The 19,136-nt window shown below is 38.7% G+C and overlaps 1 protein-coding gene across 1 annotated transcript in view; it reads left to right on the forward strand.

Moving 5' to 3' along the window:
- The window catches only part of LOC146458518 (atrial natriuretic peptide receptor 1-like), a 54,756-nt gene that overhangs the window by 17,622 nt on the left and 17,998 nt on the right, over nucleotides 1–19,136 (forward strand). The window contains exons 4-13 of the mRNA XM_085091012.1: nucleotides 1,572–1,878; nucleotides 2,523–2,824; nucleotides 3,446–3,575; nucleotides 4,161–4,247; nucleotides 5,050–5,202; nucleotides 7,312–7,619; nucleotides 15,176–15,485; nucleotides 16,028–16,407; nucleotides 17,941–18,076; nucleotides 18,725–18,808. Of these exons, the coding sequence (XP_084947138.1) occupies nucleotides 1,572–1,878; nucleotides 2,523–2,824; nucleotides 3,446–3,575; nucleotides 4,161–4,247; nucleotides 5,050–5,202; nucleotides 7,312–7,619; nucleotides 15,176–15,485; nucleotides 16,028–16,407; nucleotides 17,941–18,076; nucleotides 18,725–18,808 (2,197 nt within the window). The remainder of the gene's footprint in view (nucleotides 1–1,571; nucleotides 1,879–2,522; nucleotides 2,825–3,445; nucleotides 3,576–4,160; nucleotides 4,248–5,049; nucleotides 5,203–7,311; nucleotides 7,620–15,175; nucleotides 15,486–16,027; nucleotides 16,408–17,940; nucleotides 18,077–18,724; nucleotides 18,809–19,136) is intronic.

Consider the following 19,136-nt stretch of genomic DNA (forward strand, 5'->3'; position numbering starts at 1 on the left):
AAATATTGGATTTGACAGCTTTGCTATTGAATTACTGCTCGCTTTCTCAGCAGAATAAAGCCAAATCAAACAGAAATATTTTGTTTATTTTAAATTTCCTACCTTGTGTAGGCAACAAAAAGGTGCTTGTTGAGGTTTGCCCTTTCTTTTCAACCATTTTCTCAATTACCAACTGATTGTTCTCAGTTTTCTAGAAAACGTTATCATATATAAACAAGAAAATATTAAATTTTGCCTTCAGGCAACTTGTTAGTGGAATAATGAGCTTTCTCAAATTTAGCTTATAATATTATGACTTTTTTCTCGTTTCTGATTCATCCAGATGGCCCTTACTCAGAAGCGAATATTTGGTTTATCAACAGAGTTGATAACTAAAGGTTAAATGGCCGCCGTAAAGAGATTCGAGTGCTGACGTTACGAGCGTTAGCCTTTCGTCATTCGCTCTGACAAAGGGCTAGAGCTCGAAACGTCAGCACTAGAATCTCCTTATGGTGGCCATATTACCTTTAGTTATCAACTCTGTTGATAAACCAAACATTCGCTTATACTCCCCACCGACGCAGCACCACAGTTACTTTAGAAAGTAACTCCCTTACCATACTCAGAGACGTTTTCTAGTTAGTGTGCCTGGAAGCCGGCGCACACAGTGAACATTAGGCAAAATACTGGAATACCCCCTCCCCAAAAACATACAGAAACATACGGGCGAAAACTGGTTTAGTTTTGGCCAAGTTTTTAGTGCCAAATGAAAACAAGCATTGCTACTGATACAAGGGGCATATTAGGGACCTTCGGATCAGAGTGCGAGAGCGAGATTGAGTACGAGTACGACTTTCAAATTTCAAATCAGTCACATCCCCAGAACTCTCTATCCTTCCCGTTGTTTACCAGCAGATAAGGAGACCCAAGAAACAAGATTGGTGTGACAGACGGTTATCCAAAACACACAAACTAGATTTGAAAAGTCGTACTCGTACTCAATCTCGTACTCTTAGTCAAATCTGACGGTCCCAATTGTTTTCACAAGGACACACGCTGAACTGTTCTATCAGTCGCTAGGTGTAATGCTCACATACACTCACAAAATTGGATTTAAATAGATTCTAAGAGCACTAGTTCCACGGTTGTGAAACCTTCATATTGTGTGTCGGTACCTTGGAAATAGGCTGGTTGATACCAAAGTTCTATCATTAGAGTCATTTAGATTCTAGTACGAGAACGAGTACGACTACACGGGTCTATACGTTTTTCCAATAATGTGCGCGCTAGTGAACTAGTGTCATTTTGAAGGGAAAACGAGATAACGAGATCTACTAAGAGTTTTTGTAAGAACGGCGTAGTGGCGAAAACAAGTCGACAAAACTTAGGCGATCTCGTCTTTTTGGAAAGGGCTTAGCTATCATTATTCCAAACAACTGCGTCAAGTTCGTCGCTAACAAAGAGTTAAATGAAGCTTTATGGATAACTCTCTTTTCGTACTTCGCTAAAAGCTTGCACTCAAATCTCGTATTCGTCGTAGTACTTATTCTAGAATCTTAAGGTCTCTAACATATCCTTTTTGTTTAATGCAGATGTGCACAAATGACAAGCTTTCAGACAAAACACTTTTCCCTACGTTTGTACGCACAACACCACCGATCAGCCGGCTCGCCCCACCCGTGCATGCTCTAATAAAGCATTTTAGCTGGACTTATGTTGGTATAATCACTCAAGGCAGTCAACAGTGGACACAATGGAACGCGTTCGTAAGCATCTTGAGAAAAGAGAGCGTGACAATCAGCACTGTTCAGACCATGAAAGCTGAAGTTCATTACAACGACTCTGGTTTGTCAAGTGACTTTCAAAACCTGCTTCAGGAAACATCGCAGGTGTCTAGAGGTATACGCAATAAGTTTAATCTTTTTAATGAAAAATTTGGCGCCTTTTGTCAGTTTTCTCCCGTTTGTTCATCAAGTGAGAAAATTAATTGTTGGCACAAATAGAATGTTTTTCTCCCATCGATACGTAATGGTCAAACAGGTACACAATTTAATTTCGGTTTTCTTTGACTAACGAAGTGGGTTGAGGGGAGAGGTCAGGAGAATAGAGGGGGGGGGGGGGGCGGGAAGGGAGGGTAAAACTAGGCATCCTTCGATAATCGCTATTGACTATTCCCACTCATTCAGTTCGTTGCTGCTTCACTGCAAATAACGTGTGTAGAATAAGAAGTTTATCATTCCTCATTATTTGTGGATTTGAAGGAGAAGGGGGAATGTTTGCCCACAAGATATATATGAAACAGTTATTTTAAAAAAAAAAACTTGGTTTTCATCACGACAATCGTGAAAAGGGTGTTCCTTTTCACTGTTCAGAATATTATCGTTTCGCGTATGATCTTAGCCACTCGAGATATAAACCACAACGCTTCTACTGCTTTCTCCTTTCCTTTATTAGATCGGTCAGTTTTGTTACACCATTCTTTTTTTTTTACTGATTTAAATTTTTTTTCTCGCAGTCTTCACTATCGTTTTTTTTCCCCACAGTTATTATACTAGCAATGAATTATGCCTTGGCGTGCCAGGCGCTAAACATTGCGGGAATGCTTGGATTAAACGACGGCCACTTCGCCTTTATAATGTTTGACTTGGAGTTGGATCTCACGGGGAACACGAAGAAAAATCTCTCGGTAACTTTTGGAAAGAACTGGAGGGAGAAAGCCTTTCAATCAGCTTTGCTTCTTTCCGTAAACAATAAAGTAAGCGCTGAATACTTGACGTTCATCGAAGATGTAAAAATCAACAATTCAGGTCCTCCGTTCTATTACACCGTAAACCCAGGACTCACGGTAAGTGTGATTCCTCTGAGATGTCATTCGGCTCTCATGTGGAACCGATGTTATCATAAATGTGAACACACAGTCTAACTTTGCGGAGAATTTTCCGTCGAGAGTACATGATGCTAACTGATAAAACAGTCAACCTTTTTAGCTCAATAGCAGCTTTCAGCTGAGTGTGTAATTTGAGTTTAATTTTGAGTTTACTCTGCTAAAAAAGTAACTCTTTCTGATCAGCAAAAAATGCCTTCCTTTGCGCCTTCAATTATTAGAAAATGATTGTGTCGCATGGGTTTCGACTCATAATTTTACGTTGGTCTGTCACATGAATGCGTGCGGTCTTCAAACAAAAGGTCTGGCGCGAGTGCATAAACGTCGAGTGAGACTGGGAAGACACATACTTGTGAGGCTCGCGCGCGCCCGGGTATCCTCGCTTTCGGTTTCTCGAAAAAAAAAAAACCCTGTTTTTTTGTAGTCTAGCTCGCCTTCGAATTACTCTCCTACTTAGATTAGAACCAAACTGTTGGCTTAAGCGAGTTATTAGGGCGTATATACTATTGAATTTCCAACATTGTCTAAAACACTTAACACGTGTTTGTACTGAGAAATTTGTATCTTTTCTCTTGTTTCTAGCCCCCCATATACGCGGCCTATTTGTATGACGCAGTGTTTCAGTTCGCCGTTGCTTTAAACAAAACAGAAACCTCGGCCAATTCAGATGGAAGGAAAATAGTGAAGAAATTAATGGGTCAACATTTCCATAGTAAGTTAAAATATTATTACCTTCCATATATCCTGCGTACAGGCGTTGGAGTCGGCGGACGTCTGCGCATTCCACACAGCTAGTTTCAGTTTACAGTGTGTAATTCATGCTGTCTTTAATTTGTGCTATGTTTTCCTCAGGCTTATCCCCTTGCTTATATAGTTGGATATATTTAAGCAAAGTTCCCACTACCAGCTCTCTTCAATGAGGACCTTTTCTTGATTCGTAGTACTCGCATTGAATAGTCAATTGTACATCATGTGCTTTTGTAATAGAGTGATTTTTCATGGAACAACAGGAAAACGTAGGAACCTCTGTTCGCAGCGTTCCCACTTACGAGTTTGGCGGTTATACTAGTGCAGGTGCTCTAACGTCTGAATTATAGAAGACACAGTTGAGAGTCTGGTCGATAAAGGGACACATTTATTTCTCAGCGCGTAGGTAGAACAAGTATGCAGCTACACATAAGCACGGACTATCTCTCTCTCGAGGTCATCTTCCTCAAAGGACTGACATGTACATTCCCGTTTCTTGCGTTTGTTTTGATTCCTGACTTGGTTTGATTTGAATTCTTCTTCTTTTGAGGTATACTCGGCTACGATCGCTATATCAACAGTAATGGTGACGCAGAGTTCAATCTAGTTCTGATGGATTATCGTGCGGAGAATAATGGTAAGTTCAATGAATTGCAAAATCAGTAATGAGTCGCGCGCTATATGTCATTGTCAAAGGTGACGGATTTGAAACCTTTGAATTCACGGATATTTCTATCCTAGAGTATACTACCCTGACGCTTAGTTTTCTATCAATTACCTCTATTTTGGTGCTTTTTCAAAAAAGGTAAAAAACTTAAGGGTCCCAGAAAACCTTGCAAAATGTTACGGAAAGAGAGGAGAGGGGCGGGGAGAGTAACTTACAACATTTGACTTGCATCCACTCGGGGTAGCAAGGTGGAAAGGCTGTAGTATATCACCAAACTCTTTATGACAAGAAATTGGAACCTGACTGGTTTACGGCGTTAGGAAAAATAGTTCTCCTCTATCATAGCTAACTGGATTTGTAAAACGGCAGTTCTCATTTTCTATTAAGTCTCTCAGTGGCCATACTACCAGGCTAAGTATGTAAATACATAATAAGTCTGACTAGTTGAGATTCTAAAAATGCTCAAAACTTTAATTGGCACTTAGGACACAAGGCAGCTTTAACACTACAGTTTAATATTTATTACTGTCGGGGGCGGGTCCAGTATTTTTTGAAAGAGGGAGTATCACTCGATGCGAGCTTTTATGCGGGGTCACAGAAGAAGGTTTTGAAAATTTAAGTTAGTTTTAAAAAAATCTAGTTTTTAACACCTTGTAGTGGGGACTGCAGCCTACTGAACTCTTCTTCTGCAATCCTCCATTATTGTATTTAGTTAGCTTGTTATAAATCGAGTTTCATATTCATTCTCCTTATATAATGTTTTTTTCTTCAGGACTGTTCAAAGAAGTTGGAGAAGTTGTTGTTGATAATTCAGGGAAACACAAGCTTCTTTTTAACAATGAGTCCATCGTTTGGCCCAACAACTCAACAGCACCCTCTTCAGACGTACCTAAGTGCAAGTCATGTAATGAGCGCTGCTATAACGGTAAGGGGGTAAAAAGATAAAGCATTGTACTGTATTGTATGTCCTGAGCTAGACAGTCACTACCACTGTCGGAATGCCGTTAAGGACGGTGCCTACTATACTAATACCGAAGTATTTTTGTGTGGTTTATGAGAATGAGGGGAAAGCAGATCTTAGCAAGGGCTATCAGTGAAATCCAAAAAGAAAATTGGGGGTAGCCATGCATTTTTCATTGATAATTTATAGTCATAAACTGTTCGAAAATACTTCAGTATTAGTAGGCACCGTCATTAAAGGCACCTATAGACTGCGAGTACTCACTAAGTTTTCTTAGCGGATAGTATAGCGGGGGAAATACTTAAGCGCGCGCAAATTACCTTCAAAATCAGTCGGCCATGAACGGTCAAAATCTCTGGCCTTGTCTTGGGTCTCTTATTTTTCTCTTCGCTCTAGGTAATTTTCGCGCTTGCTCGAGTGCTTCGCTTACTCTACTTTCTCTATAAAAATAAGAGACTAATCATAATCTAAGACACCTAGCAACTACACGAATATTCCGCCATCACGTACACTCTACTGTAGTTACACGCATCCCACTATCACAGACACGCCAGTATTACTAACGTACTCTCTTAAGCGAACACTTAACTGTGATAGCATATTATATTTTCCTCTTGTTCCTTCAAGTCACTATGCTTACGACCTCAAGCAAATGACCACAGGGTCTCCATTATATGATGACCACTTTTCATGACAATAGGCCATTTTCATGATGGCGTCATTTGACTACAACTACCAGAATTCATTTCGTTTTCCTTTTCAACTTCAAATTTTGTAATCCCAGTGGACAGCAAAGAACAATAGCTCTAATTAGCATAAGAAAACAAAAAACTGAAGGATTCTGGTAGTTGTAGTCAAATGACGCCATCATGAAAATGTCCTATTAATTTAGGCATCGTTTATGGTAGAAGAAAAAAAGAGAATGAAAACCTTCGTTTTTTTAACCTAAAGCTGAATGGATTATTGGCTAAAATTTTCTTTAAACGTTCTTCCACTTTGTTATGGTAAAAACAAGGTGTTCTGCTGTAGTGAATCGCTGTGGGAGCAGCTAAGTTGCCTATAGCAAACTCTACTTTCATTGTCGTTGAAATGAGTGTAATATTTTCGTCATATATTTCTCTGAATCTCCACCATCTACACATTCACGGGCACTTGTCCAATAGGGGACCCGCACATAAATTATCTTCGCATACTTAATTTTAACCAATGCAACAACCAGAAATCAGATATCCGTTATCTCCTTTTTATATAATTGAACTCAGGAAGATAACAAAGCTTTCTATTTAAAAAAGAAGTCAGAACTGAGTAATTGCGTTCTTCCTTATTTGTTCCGGAAGAACTAATTTGCAAAATTCAAAGAGTTAAAATTGTTATATCCAACATAATAGAATGGCAATTCACCATCACTGTGAGCAATCATTCTTCTTTTGACAACAATGAGCTTTTATTTCCTTTCCGTAAAGTGGTAAGGATAAAGATCAAGGATAAATCAAGGATAAAGACCGAATCGAAACTAATCCCTTTAATTAAAGCCTTTTCTCGTACTGACGTGACCTTTCAAATCTTGAAAAACTGATCACCGTGGATAATTTTTTGCGAGGTCATCTATTTATTGGTCGATTGAAGTATGAATTAATATTAGATCCTGGCAAAAATGCCATTGTGAATCTCATACTATGCTTATGATGTTCCAGAAGTTCACCATATCAATTCACCTGCCACTGACCAGCACGAAACTTCCTTTAATCGATCGCTGTTATTCAGACATCCCACGAACGCGAATTCAAAGATGTTTTGTGTTCTGGACTGATTTGCTAGAAATTTTGGGAAATTAAAACGCTGGGGACAGAAGAGAAAGAACAGACAAATTAAATCGAACATTCATTGTCCAATATAAAACAACCGACATGTGCTATTTACTTGAAATGCCACGCTGAGATAAATCCAGTGTTGAAATACTGTAAAGCATTTCATGCTCCTTCCCAAACATGGAGGGCTCTTCGAAGTTTAATGTACGTTTGATGATTTGTGTTGTACCATTTCTAACTGCGCTTCCGTTCTCCGCCCCAACAGATGGAAATCTAACGATTGGGCTGATTCTTCCATACAAAATATCAACTGGCGATGTGCAAAATCGACCAGGAGACCATTACGCCGCTGCCATGACAATTGCCGTGGACAACATCAACAAGGACCCAACTCTTCTACCAGGGATTAACCTCAGCTTTATCTGGGCTGATTCAGAGTGTGAGGAGGAGAAGTCAATTGAGGAGTTCATACGCCAATGGGAGAAGAGAGTAGATGCTTTCATTGGGATTGGTTGCAAATGCTTTACTCAAGCGCGAATGGCTGCTGCTTTGAATTTGCCCCTCATCTCTCATGTACGTATGGCGTACCTTTTTTTTAAAATAAATTTTAATTGGCACGCAACAGCTAGAAAGGATAACATGACTGCAATATGTCAGCTGGCGCTTAACGTCGGACCGCCTGATCTACGAACCGAGTTTTAAATAAACGCCCCTGGCGTTTAATCAAGAAAATACTATGATCTTTTTCGTTTATTTTTTTACTCTTCAGGGGGGTCTCTTTACGGTTAATGCTATGAAAATAGCATTTTGGTGTCATTTCATTGAGCGCTATCAATAGTTGGATCAAGCCGGGTAAACATTCAGGAAGCTTCAGTATTTGTTGATGAACGAAATTTTCGCAAAATGATTGTAGTCACGGTTGAAGGTGGAAAGTAAAACTATTTCATTTTTCAGGTGAACATTACAATTCTGCCTTTTTTTATAAACTTCACAACTTCCTTGAATTACACCTTTCCTAGATATGATTAGTAATACCTTCCTCAAACTCTCGATAATCTAGATATGACGCAAGAGCTTCATCAATAATTGTACAGCGTACTACCGTTCACGTTCCTGTCAAAACTCAGTGCAAAGCGAAGCAGCTTTTCTAAATTTCCAACTAAAATAATATAAAAGGAACAATAGAATAGAAAAGTACTTTGGTGTAATGCGTAGTGGGTGACTCTCACTCATTTACAAACTGAAAGTTTAAAAACGAGGGAATTCTGTCGTCAATGTCAAAAACACATTTTGTTTAATCGATGTTCAGATTGCGTTGCGGGAAATTTAAGTTTCTTTTCATTAATATTCTGAGAAAACATATTCGAACACCTGTAACGTATTTCAATTATCTAAACTGAATTACTCCTCTGATTACTGCATGTGACAGCTAAGTGAAATTTTCAATCTAACTCTTTCAGTGGCCTTTTTCATTAAACAGACGTTGGATTAAAAGTTATAACCAATTGTTCAACAGTTTTGACAGAAATCTGTCTGTCACACGAAAACCTTATAATTGCACCACCGAAAGGGGATTTTTTTTAATTAATGGAAACTCTTGCCGATTTCATTCTCAAGCGATTTCAATTCCACATGAAGCAGATTTATGATTTTCTTGAAAATACTGAAACCCGCGACTCAACATGTATGAGCTAAAGCTATTAGTATCACCCTTAAACAGCTGAATTAATTAGTATTTTTATGTGGTGTTAGGTATGCTTCAGACCTTCTGCAAAGCAAAGTTTAATTAGCATATGTTTTCATTCAAGGACTTGAGCTTCTCACAGGGAATGACTGTGTTAACAATCATACCAAATTTTCCTACCAATTCCAGTGTGTTTGTGTTTGTGTGGAAGAAAAAATGTTCGCTATTTGTTCAGCTCTGTATTTACTGAGAGGCTAGATGCTTTTTAAGGTGATTCCACTGAAAAAGAAGGAGTATTTAAAATTGTCTAAGACTTGGTCCAGTTCATGACTATGTTATGAGCATTACAAAAATGCAATAAAAAATGGGGGCACCGTGCTCGTTTTTGTGCAACCTGGATGGCTATTATAGTAAATAAATGACCCACGAGGTTTATATTAGGAACGCTAGTAATCAGAAAAGGGAACTATCATTTTTAGAAAAATTAATTTCTTGCATTAAAATATCGAAGCAGTTCAACAAATATTACTTTAATCTTACAGAACAAACTATTTTAATTGAACTGGAATTAAGATTATGAAAGAAATTAAAGATTTTGATGCGTGTGCACGTAAGCAGCTCTACCTAAATATGTGCTTTTTAAGAGTGCCTGACTGTAACTTTCGAGAATCGCTGGCTAAGCTTGAAAAATCGAAACTCCTGATAATTTGCCTGAAGTTTACTTTTGGGGAACTATCTTCGAAAATATTATTTGAATGTTCTGGAAATTTTTAGTTTTCGAGAATTTTGGAGAAAACGAAATAACGTGTTTTGCCTCATTAATTATGCAAAAATCTCACTCAAAATTAGCCAAGTTCAATACGCTTGTGTTGAAACAGTACGCAACGCTAGAAAGCGAGATCGGTTTTTAATAAGAGCATAACGCACCTGCTTTCTATTAATGGGACCTATGTAAACTTTTGTAGAACTTTGGAGGGTTTTATGGCTCTTTGAAAAATTGACATTTTGAGGACTTCGCGATGAGGCGAAAATTGAGTAAGTTTGAAGGTTTAAAATGCATCTTGGTATGTCAGGTATCGACTCGAGAGGAACATTGTGATAAAGCTTGGGTCTTCGTCTTTAATAATACGAAATAAAAAATCTGGGCAATCAATGCACGCGCTGACGAAAACCAAAGTTAGCGAGGCTTCGTTAATAAATTTGCATAATTCGCAACTGTTGAGAAAATGCTATATTGTGGCGACTCGGTGAAAACATTGACCCAGGCTATCTTCAAATGGTTATTTTACCCCACATTGCATTTGTCTGTTTCTCTTTCTTGTTTAATAACGTGGTAGAAAAGGTCTGGAAAAAAATGCGTGATTGGAAAAGAAAATATTCGTCAAATTCTGGTGAGAAATTTGCACAATGCAAATCTTCCAATAAATCTTTCTGCAAAGGAATCTGATTGGGAAGGTTTCGTTAAGAGACCATTTGACCGAAACACCCCACATAAAAGGAGTCAAAACAACGTTTAATAATTCGATTTTAACCAATTATTGTCGAATCTTAACCTTTAAATTAATAGTGCCAAACTGATACTCGCTATTGCGTTACCTGCGTCACGTCAGTAGCTGTCGATGAGTCTTAGAATATAATGCCCACAAACTAACTTGTGCTGCGAAATTGTCAATTACAAAAACTAGGAAAAAGACCTTTATTTACTGGCATATGAGTGGTTTTGATAACAATAAAACGTTCACATGACACTTGAATCACGTTTAAAAGATACATGCTTGTCAAATGAGATGCGAAAGTTGGACATAGGGTCGGTCAAAGTGAATATTTTTAATTAAATCATGTTTGTTTACTGGAATGCATGCTTTTTCAAATAGCTAGTCCAACCTTCTTCAGTGACCTTCCAAATAATGATCACCCAGAATTGGGTCAGTCAAAAAAACTCTCTGTTCGTGTTGTTTGATACTGTACCCTCGCAAGTGGCTGAAAAACAATGTCAGCTGGCACGCCATATTTTAACATAATAAATACTGGTATGAAATATCACACATGCACGGATTCACGCTTCGAAACCTGTGTGCCAATTTCCGTTTAACACAGTCCACAATGGCTGTAGGGCATGCATTTATCTTTGTCGAATGTCAACAACAGAAACACGCGCGGGTATCTCATCGGCACTGTATACACGCAATGTCTACTGCATACATCACAGGTAGCCGAAGCTCTATGACCTTTGTTTGACCTTTATATTTTAATGTCACAATGAGTGTTACGCAATGGCGTAAATTATAAGGACCCTATAAGGGTTTGCATGGGAATTTACGAATATGTTTTGGAGTCGAAAGTAAAGGGCATGAATTGAACAAAAATTGCTTACCTTGTCTCCTTGATCTCTTGCCAAGGTTTTGTGCGCCATATTTTGGCCATTTTAGTACGATTCCAGTGGGTTTTTAAAGGTTTGCTGAAAATTTTCCTCTCTCTATACGGTATCCCACTATAGATATATATTCCCCAAATCGTAGTCACTTTGGTAGCAATAGTATTCTTTGAAATAAATTGCGACGTTAACAACGCGGTCATTATAAAACACGAGTCACAGACGAAGAACTGCAGACCACGGGGTGGGCATAAAGTTCGTATTAGGATAGGAGGACTTTGGACTACGGACTATGGACTGACTGCACGCCCTACAGTTTACATTGGCTGTAGGGCATGCATTTAGCTTTGCCGAATATCAACAACAGAAACACGGGTATCTCAGTGACACTGTATACACGAAATGTCTACTGCATACATGTCTATGTACGACATCTAGATGGTTGTGCACGTGGGCTCATTGGCTGATCACGATCATGATCATCAAACATCCTTTTCCGCATTTAATCACGCCAGTTTTCACCATATCGAACCCTGAGATGAATGCTAAGAACTAAAATGACGGCTCTCTTCAGCGCGTATTAAAAATCCAGCTGTTTCGCTGAGATAAAGCAAGATTTTATGTTTGCACTGTCGATCCTCACTATTTTATTCCAAGTCCTTGTTTTGTTTCTAAAACTGAAAAAATTAATAAAAATATAAGGACAAAAACAACTACCGAAACTTGATTTGATACATATTAAACTTACTGAGAATGAATACAAGAAAGATATGATTTTCAGACTTCAGTTCTCCTTTAAACCCAGTCCGTAGTCCGTAGTCCGAAGTCGTCGGCTTACTTTAGTTTCTCTTTTATACCCAGTCCGTGGTCCGCAGTCCTTTGTCTTTATACTGACCTCATTGTTGACGTTGCAACGAAAACTATTGCTATTGAAGTGACCAACCTTTTGGGGACATATATAGCAGGATATAGAGCGAGGAAATTGTTCAGCAAATCTTTAAAAACCCACTGGAATCGTACTAAAATGGCCAAAATATGGCGCACAAACACTGGCAAGAGATCAAGGAGACAAGGTAAGCAATTTTTGTTCAATTTATGCCCTTTATTTTCGACTCCAAAACACGTTTGGAACACGTATGTTTACAAACCGTAATGATTTACGCCATTGCGTAACACTCATCGTGACATCAAAATATAAAGGTCAAACAAAGGTCATAGAGCTTCGGCTACCTGTGATGTATGCGGTAGGCATTGCGTGTATACAGTGTCGATGAGATACCCGTGTTTCTGTTGTTGACATTCGACAAAGATAAATGCATGCCCTACAACCAATGTGGACTGTAGGTAGGTTATTTTTTGTTAAACGGAAATTGGCACACAGGTTTTGAAGCGTGTATCCATGCATGTGTGATATTTCATACCAGTAATTACGTTAAAATATGGCGTACCAGCTGACATTGTTTTCAGTCACTTGCGAAGGTACAGTATCCAGGGCTGTCAACTCTCCCGGATAATCCGGGAGTCTCCAGATTTTGACCCAGGTTTATGTCGTTAATCTCCAGATTTCTCCAGATTTATGTCTGTAGTCTCCCGGATAATTGGCGAAGTTTGCCTTTTGTCGTAGACTCGACTTCCTGACAAGAAAAGCTGAAATGTGTAGCGTTGTGGAACGTAATTCCCCCCCCCCCCCCCCTGAACCCGTGAATTTGCCTGGCCGGGGAAGTCATATTCTCCATATTTAGAGACGTGTGATGTTGCCAGCCCTGAGTATCAAACAACACGAACAGAGAGTTGTTTTGACTGACCCAATTCTGGGTGATCATTATTTGGAAGGTCACTGAAGAAGGTTGGACTAGCTATTTGAAAAAGCATGCACTCCAGTAAACAAACATGATTTAATTAAAAATATTCACTTTGACCGACCTTCGCATCTCATTTGACAAGCATGTATCTTTTAAACGTGATTCAAGTGTCATGTGAACGTTTTATTGTTATCAAAACCACTCATATGCCAGTAAATAAAGGTCTTTTTTCTAGTTTTTGTAATTGACAATTTCGCAGCACAAGTTGGTTTGTGGGCATTATATTCTAAGACATATGGTCACATATCGAAAGCTACTGACGTGACGCAGGTAACGCAATAGCGAGTATCAGTTTGGCACTATTAATTTAAAGGTTAAGATTCGACAATAATTGGTTATAATCGAATTATTAAACGTTGTTTTGACTCCTTTTATGTGGGGTGTTTCGGTCAAATGGTCTCTTAACGAAACCTTCCCAATCAGATTCCTTTGCAGAAGATTTGCATTATGCAAATTTCTCACCAGAATTTGACGAACATTTTCTTCTCCGATCACGCATTTTTTTCCAGACCTTTTCTACCACGTTATTAAACAAGAAAGAAAAACAGACAAATGCAATGTGGGGTAAAATAACCATTTGAAGATAGCCTGGGTCAATGTTTTCTCCGAGTCGCCACAATATAGCATTTTCTCAACAGTTGCGAATTATGCAAATTTGTTAACGAAGCCTCGCTAACTTTGGTTTTCGTCAGCGCGTGCATTGATTGCCCAGATTTTTTATTTCGTATTATTAAAGACGAAGACCCAAGCTTTATCACAATGTTCCTCTCGAGTCGATACCTGACATACCAAGATGCATTTTAAACCTTCAAACTTACTCAATTTTCGCCTCATCGCGAAGTCCTCAAAATGTCAATTTTTCAAAGAGCCATAAAACCCTCCAAAGTTCTACAAAAGTTTACATAGGTCCCATTAATAGAAAGCAGGTGAGTTATGCTCTTATTCAAAACCGACCTCGCTGTTTAGCGTTGCGTACTGTTTCAACACAAGCGTATTGAACTTGGCTAATTTTGAGTGAGATTTTTGCATAATTAATGAGGCAAAACACGTTATTTCGTTTTCTCCAAAATTCTCGAGAACTAAAAATTTCCAGAACATTCAAATAATATTTTCGAAGATAGTTCCCCAAAAGTAAACTTCAGGCAAATTATCAGGAGTTTCGATTTTTCAAGCTTGGCCAGCGATTCTCGAAAGTAACAGTCAGCCACTCTTAAAGCATTCAAATGAAAATATCTCAAAGTAGAGTATTAAACTTTTCTTTAAATCGCGATATATAGTGGTCAACCGTATGACATTTAAATTGATGCATTAAAAAATGGGGGTAACCGTGCTCGTTTAGAAGAAAAGGACCATTTATTTTCCTGCCGAGCTTAACCTCAAGGAAATCCCGCAATGTTGTGCGTGCGCGCGCTCGTGCGCGCGCTAAATGACGCGAAAAATCATGCGCAGCAAGGATGCGCAATGCAATTCAGTGGAATCGCTTTAAGCCTGGGTGCTCAGAAAAAATTCTGAGTCCCCGATTGAAGAAAAACTCTAACTTTCCGTTTACTGTTTGGGATCTGAGGTTTGTTTAAAGAGACTTTGTCAGCTGGGCACATGCGCAGTAGAGTCCCGTTGAGACGAATTTTCGTACAACTCGTTGCGGGATTTTTGCTTTTCCGCCATTGCTAAACCTTTCAAACACATTACAACAATCAGCTTCTGTAATCACTAAAGAACGCTTGTAAATAAAACGTTCAGCTAACGAATTCCGAAGACGAAAGCGATTTAAATTAAACAGATGAAAACAGTTTCCTGAGCTCTCCAACGATATTAGAAAAAGTTGGGCCAACGATTTCCAAGTGCTTCTCATCAGTGCGCGCATGCACTATCACCTCTCAGTGATTATTTTACCTCCTGCGTCTGGTAATTTCGGCGAACCTCTCTATCTGCATCTGATGAATAATAATAATAATAATGATAATAATAATAATAATAATAATAATAATAATAATAATAATAATAATAATAATAATAATAATAATAATAAATTCCCACTGCTAATAGGGGACACCTAACTTTCTAAAATACAATCTAACGAAAACGAATTAATGATAACTCACTAACATACCAACTACTTAAACTCTATTCAAATTATCAAAATTCTAAAATCTTGTAATTAAAACTGTAATTGCATGTTACAGTGTTCTATGTTTTTCCTCATCAACAGATGTGCACGTCCAACGCGGTTTCCGACAAAGAGCTTTATCCGACCTTCGCGCGAACAATCTTCGGTGACAACAGCATCGCTCCGTCCGTGCTGGCCATCATGGAGCACTTTAAGTGGAATCTTGTAGGGATTATTAGCGAAGACGACGAGGGTTGGGAAATAAGGGGAAACTTTTTGGAGTCGTATTTGAAGTCTCAGGGCAAAACTGTGGCACTGCGTGAGAAAGTGCCGTACAACTGGATGTACGACGAAAAGAAAGATGGTGGCCATTACCAAGAAGTTTTGAAGAGAATGAAGGCAAAAGCTAGAAGTAAGTAATTTAGACTTACCAAGTACCAGATCAGGCTGTTTTATTATAACCCATTTGTAACATATTTAGCAAAAGAAATACAATCCCAGCTGGAATTTTGGGTTAGAACAATTATGTTTCATGTGGTTCCACTGGAAAGGTCCCGGATAAAAGAGACTTCTCCCCAAAGGTATGGTCCTTTTTACCGGTTTGGATGTTCCTAATGGAAATTGGTGTTCTATTTAGAATACATTTCTCTGTCCTTTACACCAGTCCCAGGCCTTTACGGCCATTCGTTTAGCCTTAGTAAAAATGATGGATTCCTCGGAACGTCATTGTCAACTGAAACGCATTTTTTTCCAAACTGAAATTTCTGATTAAAATTTCTGGAAATTTTTCATTAAATAGCGGTAAACAACCACAATTTACGCATCAAGAATCAGTAATACAATAAAGTGAATTAAAAACTGTAATATTAGTATTTCCACCTTAAAAGAAAGCCGCCCCTTAAGATTAACGAGGTTTACACTGACCGGTTGTATCTTGGGTTTTTTTCTTTGTAGTTATCGTTTTTTCCATGGCGCGCCGTCTCGTTCGAGAAGGAATGTACTTCGCCTCTAAACTAGGAATGAACAATGGAGATTATGCCTTCATCGCATTTCAACTGAATCCAAATGACGTACAAAGATTTATTAAACAACCTGAACTGTGGTTCTATGGGGAATACCCCACTACAAATACCTTGGACGAAAGCGAGCAAAAGGAGCTATACAATGCCTACAGATCCATGCTGCTACTGGTGTTTAACACTCAGCAGATTGATAAATACGACAAGTTTGTGGTGGAAATGAAACATAGGATGTCGGATCCGCCATTTTGCAGTGACGTCTACAAGGGAGTCGTCAAATACGGAAATATCACTATTTATTCTTTTAACAGGACGGTGAGTAGCTTTGGAATACGACCGATTGTTATCTATTTCGGCTATTACGAGAGTTTGAACGAATGGTCTGGAGCAAGGTGTCTGTATTTGTAGGCTGTGGCAGGTTTTGATTACAGTCAAACATGAGTACAATTTTTTAACAGACGCCTAGGAAAGGGATCTGCGCTGGGGTCGACCAGGTAGGAGTGGGGCTCAAGGGAAGGGAGTACTCAGGTATAAATGACGAGGCCATGTACATGTTTAATTAATTTATAGTCCAAAACGTCCTCAATAGGCTAAAATAGACAAAAAAAAAAGACCAGAGCGCTTGCAAATCCAAAAACTCCTTTTAACTCTCCGAATAAACAAAAAGTAAGAATAACACATCAAATGACTGCAGTCATATGTAACAGACAGCAAGGAATATTTGTGCTGAGGGTAATCACGGTACCGTACAACAAAGCTCTTTTCTCTCTCGGACTTTGCCAACCAAATAGAAATTAAATACCAACTAGAAAAATTCCGAAATTGTTAAACATAATTTAGAAGCTTTTATAATGATTAAGATGCTGTTAATTAAATTTAGTCAATAATATAATCAGGCCGTTTATTGTGCATGTTGTAAGATGCAATTCGTCTGATTCCCTTTTTCCTAATACCTTGTTGTAATTATGCGCTTTCTGTAACTTATATCACTGTGATTGAATAAATTACACAAAAAAAAAATCACCGTACCGGGAAAGATAGCGACTAGTTCATTTACCCATAATTCCTATCGCACGAAAACCCCAAAACACTCAGAAAAGTTCATAAAACTTCAAACCTTGCATACACCATGTTGTCAGTATAGAGGCGAATTTCCTAAAAAATATATGGCATTCTATGTGCCTATCGGCTTTGTCAGGTATTGTGGTGAAATGTACAGCCGCGCGCCATCTTTTTTCATATGGTAGATTGTTTTGACCAGGTTGTATTGCGATAAGTGGTGGGAATCTCCAGTTGAGGTTTTATCAAGCTATAAGGCGTGGCCGATCACGTGACCTTAGTGATCTTGAGAAACGTCTTGGTTTAATTGTCTTGATTCATTGGAACATATGTTCAAGTTTGGATGTGATTTGGAAAATATATTGTAAAACGTCACGAATAAATTCACTTAAGAATGTCACAACCTTGTTAATTCTCCTTTCGTAAACTAAATGTAGAAAACATGTTAGATCGATCCGCCTGCTATAGGATGGTCTTCCCTTCATGTAAACAGGCCCTTAGGCTCTATTCATACGGTCCCTACAACTTCATTTTCATGGGTCCCGGACTCAATTTAGTCCACAATAAACCTTACTCCAAAATGGCTACCATTTTAATACTGTTTTGTTTGCATTCAAATTAGCCCTTCTTGCCTCGTTCAAGATAAAATATTCTTTTGATTTTTGAGCTAAAGAACGAGGTAAGAAGCTAATTGAATACCAACAAAAGAATATTAAAATGGTAGCCATTTTGGAATAAGGTGTATGTAACTGTCCCGCCTTCATTAAATGGAAGCACTTTCTTTCCCAGGCCCCCATCCTGTCAGCCTACCTGTACGATGCGACTTACCTATACGCTATTGGTGTCAACAAGACACTCGCAGCGGGGGGTAATGCTACAGACGGAAGAGCAGTTATGAAGAACCTTTATGGACATAAATTTTCAAGTGAGTGAAACATAGCGTTGGTGTAGATTCGGACAATTTGACACTTTGTATGAAAATGTCCTCAGTGGGTGAATTGTCGCTTCTGTAGTGACTTCGTGGAGGGACTCAACGAGGAAAAGAGTTTGCAAATCGTTTATATTAAGCTACAGGAAATGTCCAGTTTAGCCAGGCTGATTTAATGGAGTCCTGTATTTACATTAAAGTAAATATTAACAGTAATGACTTAGTTTGCATTGAAATAACACACATACATATGTACAGAATTGAGAACTAAAAAGGATGGAACAAAAAACTGTTGACTTGTAAAAAAGTTCCCAAGAGTTCTTTGATACTGATATGTAATTACACTGCAAACTGACAGGTCTTTGTACTGGTAAATAATCAAGAGGGTTAGTGTGCCCTAGGCCTGAATTAGCTGTTTAGTATGGGGTAAGGGCTAGAAGACCCTGTGTAGCATGTATATACAATTCTCACAGTGACCTGTGACCTGTAAAAGAAACCGTGAGAAAACTACATTGTTCCAAGTTAGCCTCTGATATGCCATGCACTGGGAAACAGTGCAAACAAGTAAATCCTCCCCTCGCCCCGGACAAATAAAATAAAAAGGAACCGTTGCGTGGCTTAAACGTGCGTTTTGTTTCTCTTTAGGTGTTCTCGGATATGACGTGTTCCTGGACGAAAACGGGGATGTTCAGCAAAATCTGACCGTTTTGGCTTTTAGTGATGATACTGGTGAGAAACCTGCCTTGTTCCAAAATAGCTGCAAAGATTTTCATTGCAAAGAAGACAGGTTAATGTAAACAGAAACGGTGACCTTGTAGCAGGGAACCAATCAGAGTTCTCCTTTTTACACGAACCTATCCCTTCATATTATTTAGAGCGGTTTTCAATTTAGTGTCGAAAGTAATTTCGCGTTTGCTTTGGTTTTGCATCACTACGCGCTGTGATTGGTTAACAAAACTCGCGCCGCTTTCTCAACCAATGGGAATCCAAACCAAAATCCATCGTGTTTGGCCGGAAGGCGTTTTCCCGCGCTTGACGCCAGTTACATGTATTTGCT

Source organism: Pavona decussata, unplaced genomic scaffold (genome assembly GCF_977016875.1).
Source record: "Pavona decussata unplaced genomic scaffold, jaPavDecu1.1 SCAFFOLD_233, whole genome shotgun sequence".
NCBI lineage: Eukaryota > Metazoa > Cnidaria > Anthozoa > Scleractinia > Agariciidae > Pavona > Pavona decussata.